Source organism: Patagioenas fasciata, chromosome 5 (genome assembly GCF_037038585.1).
Source record: "Patagioenas fasciata isolate bPatFas1 chromosome 5, bPatFas1.hap1, whole genome shotgun sequence".
NCBI classification, from domain to species: domain Eukaryota; kingdom Metazoa; phylum Chordata; class Aves; order Columbiformes; family Columbidae; genus Patagioenas; species Patagioenas fasciata.
Window position 1 is genome coordinate 49,281,424 of NC_092524.1, and position 6,298 is coordinate 49,287,721.

At 42.2% G+C, this 6,298-nt stretch overlaps 1 protein-coding gene across 1 annotated transcript in view; it reads left to right on the top strand.

Annotated features, from left to right (window-relative positions):
* TSHR (thyroid stimulating hormone receptor) overlaps positions 1-4,575 on the top strand; it is a 62,419-nt gene extending 57,844 nt beyond the window's left edge. Inside the window, exon 10 of the mRNA XM_065839347.2 lies at positions 1-4,575. Within this exon, the coding sequence (XP_065695419.1) occupies positions 1-1,411 (1,411 nt within the window). The 3' untranslated portion in view covers positions 1,412-4,575.
* The last annotated feature ends 1,723 nt before the right edge of the window (positions 4,576-6,298 follow it).

Genomic DNA, 6,298 nt, shown 5'->3' on the forward strand with positions numbered 1-6,298 from the left:
AATCCTGGAGTACCTGATATGTAACCAGAGCAGCAGTCACAGCTTTCGTAAGAGAAGATCAGTCAAAGCTCTGAGAGATCCATTTTACAAAGATTTTGCAGAAGAATACACAGACCACACCGATAGCGCGTATAACGAAAACACCAAGTTCACAAATTTTCATGAAAATTCCCATTATTATTTTTTTTTGGAAGACCATGGAGAAGGAAATCTTGGGTTTGGCCAAGAGCTCAAGAACCCTCAAATAGAAGACGTCCAAACCTTTGACAGTCATTATGACTATCCTGTCTGCGAAGGCAATGAAGATGTAATATGCACTCCAGAGCCTGATGAGTTTAATCCCTGTGAGGACATAATGGGATACCAATTTCTGAGGATTGTGGTGTGGTTTGTGAACCTGCTGGCCATCCTAGGTAACATTTTTGTCCTTTTCATCCTTCTCACCAGCCATTATAAACTGACTGTACCACGCTTTCTGATGTGTAACTTGGCCTTTGCCGATTTTTGCATGGGATTATATCTCCTCCTGATCGCTTCAGTGGATCTCTACACCAGGTCAGAGTACTATAACCATGCTATAGACTGGCAGACTGGGCCTGGTTGCAACACAGCTGGCTTTTTCACAGTCTTTGCTAGTGAACTTTCTGTATATACCCTGACTGTGATCACCCTGGAGCGCTGGTATGCCATCACCTTTGCTATGCGCCCGGATCGGAAGATTCGCCTCCGACATGCCCTGGTGATCATGCTGGGCGGGTGGCTCTCCTGCTTTCTTCTTGCCCTTTTGCCTCTGGTTGGCATCAGCAGCTACAGCAAAGTCAGCATCTGCTTGCCTATGGACACTGAAACACCGGTGGCAGAAGCCTATGTTGTCTTCATTTTAATATGTAACATTATTGCTTTTGTCATCATTTGTGCCTGCTATGTAAAAATCTATGTAACTGTGCGAAACCCTCAGTACAAGTCAGGGGACAAAGACACCAAAATTGCCAAGCGAATGGCTGTGCTGATTTTCACTGACTTTCTGTGCATGGCTCCCATATCTTTCCATGCTTTGTCTGCCATTATGAACAAACCACTGATAACTGTCTCCAATTCCAAGATTTTGCTGGTTCTCTTCTACCCACTCAATTCTTGTGCCAACCCCTTTCTTTATGCCATTTTCACCAAAGCTTTCCGAAGAGATGTGTTTATCCTGCTAAGCAAGTTTGGTATATGTGAACATCAGGCTCAAGTCTACAGAGGTCAGACAATCTCAGCCAAAAACAACAGCGGCTCTTACGGGCAGAGAATCAGCCGAGGGATAGGCCAGATTCTTACAAGCATTCAAGACCCAGTCAATGATTACCTTCCTGGTGTGGCAAGGCAGAACCAAATTCTCTTGGAAGAATGCAAGCAAACTGAGCTATGACACTACAAAGTACCACAGCCACAGTCTGGTCAAGAGGTTGTTGTGCATATAGTGAACCAAGTGAGAAGATAGCATATTCTCCATATCCTTTTCCCCTAGCCTATCTTGTGTGATGTCTCAAAGTACATTCAGAGTGGTCTACTTTTAGACAAGTCACTCATTTGAACCTCTTGTGTCACACTCTTATTAGCGCAGGTCAAAAGATACTGTTCTGGTGATAATACTGGAAGTAGATGTGAACGCTCTATCTAAATAGGAAATATAACAGATGTCAAATCAGCAAATATGACATATACCCTCATCTAAAAAATTTAAGGCAGCAGGAGAGCAAGTATAAAACTTAGAAGTACTTGTATGACTGAAAAAAGGACATAAAGTTTTATAATTAAAATGAGATTTAAAAGGAAAAAAAAAGTGTTCAAGTTATCAAATGCCAACTGCCGATGTGTCTAAAGGTTCATTTAGTTTTCTAATAGCAAATTTCTAAAACTTGCACCAGGGCCTAAAATCAACAGATTCCTTCCGCCTCTGCCACATTGACATAAAACAAAGCTAGTCTTCTGTTTGCAGTTCTCAGTTTAGTTGTATGAGGTGGGAAAAGAAGCCTCTTCATATTGCCTTTATAGTGGTGAAACGCAGATGTCATTGATTTTGAGCCTGTTCATAACAGGTAATAAACATTACTGCATTTGTCTTTCTGTGCTGCAGAAATTCCCTTATTATCACTCTCTCACTTCTTGATAAACCTACTGATTTAAGTTGAATTTGTTTTGAAGACTAATCTACCCAGTCAAGTTAATGATGTTTTGTATTTTTTGGTGGCTGAAACTTAAGATGGTGCTAAATTTTCTCCCAATTATCCATTCCCTATCTGTCTTCAGTACTGTTTAATCTGAGCATGTTTACTGGAACACCCTGTAACTGCTGCTTTCTCACCATGAGTGCTATCCCCACTTACCCCTCTCTCACAGGGCAAGAGTGACTTCCCTTCTAGCACTTGCTATGCCGAGCTGCCTCAAATCTACGCTTGGACAAAGGGAGTGGATCATACCTTCAGGTTACTTTGTGCCCTTCAGTCACTGCATTGAAGGCTAATTGCTGGCTCCTCCAAGACGTTTTAGGAACATCTCTTCATGTTGCAGTGAGATCTGTTACCCAGGCACCAGTACTGGGTCCAGTCTTGTTTAGCATGTTCATTAATGACCTGGATGCAGACACTGAGTGCACCCTCAGCAAGTTTGCTGATGATACCAAACTGGGCGGAAGGGCTGACACACCAGAAGACTGTGCTGCGAGACCTGGACAGACTGGAGGACTGGGCAGAGAAGATGAAATTCAACAAGGGCAAGTGTAGGGTCCTATACCTGGGGAGGAATAACCCCAGGCACCAGTACAGGTTAGGGGTGGACCTGCTGGAAAGCAGCATTGCAGAGAAGGACTTGGGAGTTCCGGTCAACAATAGGTTGACCATGAGCCAACAATGTGCCTTTGTGGCCAAGATCAGTGGTATCCTGGGGTGCATTACGAGTGACCAGCAGGTCAAGGGAGGTTCTCCTCCCCCTCTACTCTGCGCTGGTGCGGCCACATCTGGAGTCCTGTGTTCAGTTCTGGGCTCCCCAGTTTGAGAAGGACAAGGAATTACTGGAGAGAGTCCAGCAGTGGGTTATGAGATAATCATGGTCCTAAAGCATCTTTCTTATAAGACTGAGAGAGCTGGTTCTGTTCAGCCTGGAGAAGAGAAGGCTGGGAGGCAATCTCATCAATGTTTATAAGTATCTCAAGGGTGGGTGTCAAGAGGATGGGACGAGGCTCCTTTCATTGGTGCCCAACAATAGGATGAGGGGCAACGGGCACAGACTGAAGCACAGGAGGTTCCATCTGAATATGAGGAGAAGCTACTGTGAGGGCGACAGAACACTGGAAGAGGCTGCCCCAAGAGGTTGTGGAGTCTCCTTCTCTGGAGACATCCAAAACTCACCTGGACACATTCCCATGTGATCTGCTCTAAGTGAACCTGCTTTAGCAGGTGGGTTGGCCTAAATGTCTCCAGAGGTCCCTTCCAACCGCAACCACTCTGTGCATTACAAATTAATTTATCTGCTTATTTTGGGGAGTGGCATGCTTCCCTTTTGGGTTGATTCTCAGCAAATTCTGAAAGCAAAACTGGTGAAAACAATGCAAATAATAATTTATGACCTCCTCTTCTGTGATGTGGACTCACCCAGTGTTGATCAGCTTCTTAAGTGTACAGATCAGCAATATTTCCTGCTCTTGAAACAGCTGCTTTTGGAACGCCCTGGCCACAACCAAGACTCGCACACAAAATGTGTCCCCTGCCCCTGGGTTCTGTCACCACTCTGATACTGGGATAATCATTACAGGGAGAAAGAGTTTCCTGAGACCCGTTATTTAGTATCACAGGAGTAGCTAAGACAATCAAGTTCTAATGGACAAACTGTACATTTATGCTACAAGACTTCATAGATACTAGTGCACCTGTGGAAGAGAAAATCCAAGCGTGAATCATATTCTTTTTCAGAAAGAGAGGAAAGACTACATCAACATTTATTCCAAAAGTAACCCAGATCACTTATTTCAAACCTCTTTTTACCTTAAAGCAAACCAGAATATTTGTTGCATGGAAACTAGTAGGACATTGGAAAGATGCAGCATGTTGGACTGATTGCAGTACGCTTTTGAATTAATACAGCTGTTTGCTGTTACTAATGGATGATGGATATATTTACACATTAGTGAACTTTGTCTCCCATCATCACATATACTTTTGTCTATTAAAATAATTCTGTGATATTGCCTTTTGAACAAAGTTTGGTATTTCTGGTTTATGTCTTGCATATTCCTTCTTGTGTTTAACTTGGTAAAAAGTGTTTTAAAAGCTATTGGAAAGATCCCGACAATAGACTTTAAATAATTTGCCATACTTTTTCTTGTAAATGTTTGTATCCTATAGATACTCTCTTCCATTTCTGCTCTGATAGTCCCTTCAGCTATTTTAGGTGTTGCATGTAACCTTACCTTACACTTGCTATTTTAAATCTCTCTTAGTCAGATGTATTATTTCTGGAATTCAGTACATATTTGCTCCAGGATACTTGAGAAATAATGCAGAGCATTAGAATAAAATGTTTTGTTTGAAATTGTAAGAGGCTCAGCAAGTTTTTTCTGAAGGTTTTATAAATCTGTTTCCTATAAAAGAAGCTAATACTGTTTCTTTTACCCTCAACTTCACTGTTCTCCCTGGCTGGCCTACAGCCAAGAAGGCTGACCAGGTGACACACTGTTTGACAGGGGGTTTGTGTTTGTCCCCACCACTAGCTGGGAAAGGGACATCCTAAATGGCCATCTCAGGCAGTGCAGCAGGGATGGAAAGGAGCAGTAGGAATACTGCTGAGCTCCGGGGTTCCAACAGAGATCATCAGAAGAACCACCTAACAGCCACAAGGTCCCCTTCAAAAGACTAAATCTGGAATCTCATATTTTCCATTCTGCTTTCTAAACCTAACATGTATGTGACAGCCACAGTGACTAAGGATTGGATACTTCATAAGAACACACTTGCATAGTAAGAAATTTGTGTGGTGGAGAGACGCTACTGCAGGAATTCTCAGAATAACTAAATGAACCTCCCCAAATGCAACGTTACAGAAGATCCCTCCCTCCCATTAGGTCTTCCCTCACAGCAAGTATCTCTTGTCCTGTATTTGACAAAATTTATGCTGCCAAATTTTCTGTTCAGTAATTCTCATCAGTGAGAAAAAAAAAAAAAAGGTGATTATTTTTGCTATATAGATCCTTGCATTACCTGGACAAAACCACATGAGTGACAATTTCCACTGCTGAAAACTGTAAAAGTGCTCAAATATCAGTTAACTCTTTACATGCCCTCCCTGTCCCAAAAAAAACCAGCTGACTTCAGTATCTGTGCACATTGCCACCACCTGTAATTGTACCTCCATCCTACACAAAGCTTTAGGGTGCAAAGGAAGCTTTTTCTCAGTTGTAGGTGCTGACTGGCATCAGCTAGGATAATTAAGCTTATCGGCAAGAAGAAAATCCAATGGGCCAACAAGTGACAAGGAAAAAATAGCTCTTTCTAGGAGGCCTGTGCTGTTCAGTAAGTGCATAAGGGACCTGGAAAACAAGTGAACAATAAGATGACAAAGTTTCCTGTAATATTAAGATATCCAGAGCAATAAGAAAACCAGATAGCTACAAAGAACTGTAGGAAGATTTCTTAAGAGTCAATGACTGGAAAGAGGGATTCAGTGTAGAGAAATAGAAAGTGATACAAGTGTTAAAAAAAAGACAAATCAACATCTTAAATGATGTGCTCTGGCAACCCCAATCCAGGAACAAGATCTCAGGGGTATAGCAGGTAAGTCGATGAAAACACCAGCTTACGATTCCCAGATGTCAAAAAAAAGCAAATCAAATTATATTATTGGGAAAAGAGTAGAACATAAAACCAGCAATTATTACATCACCTTGAATTCCTGGGGTTGTTTAGCCTGGAGTAAAGGCAGCTGAGAAGGACCTTATCACTCTCCACCGTGATCTGAAAGGAGGTTGTCGTGAGAAGGATGTTGGTCTCTTCTCCCAAGTAACAAGTGATAGGACAAGAGGAAATGGCCTAAAGTTGCACCAGGGGAGGTTCAGATTGGATATTAGGAAAAATTTCTTCACCGAAAGGGTTAACAAGCATTGGAACAGGCTGCCCAGGGATGCAGTTGAATCACCATCCCTGGAGGTGTTTAAAAGACATACAGATGTGGTGCTTTGGTACATGATTTAGTGGTGGACTTGGCAGTGCTTTGTTAACAATTGGACTCAAGCATCATAAGGATCTTTTCCAACATAAACAATTCT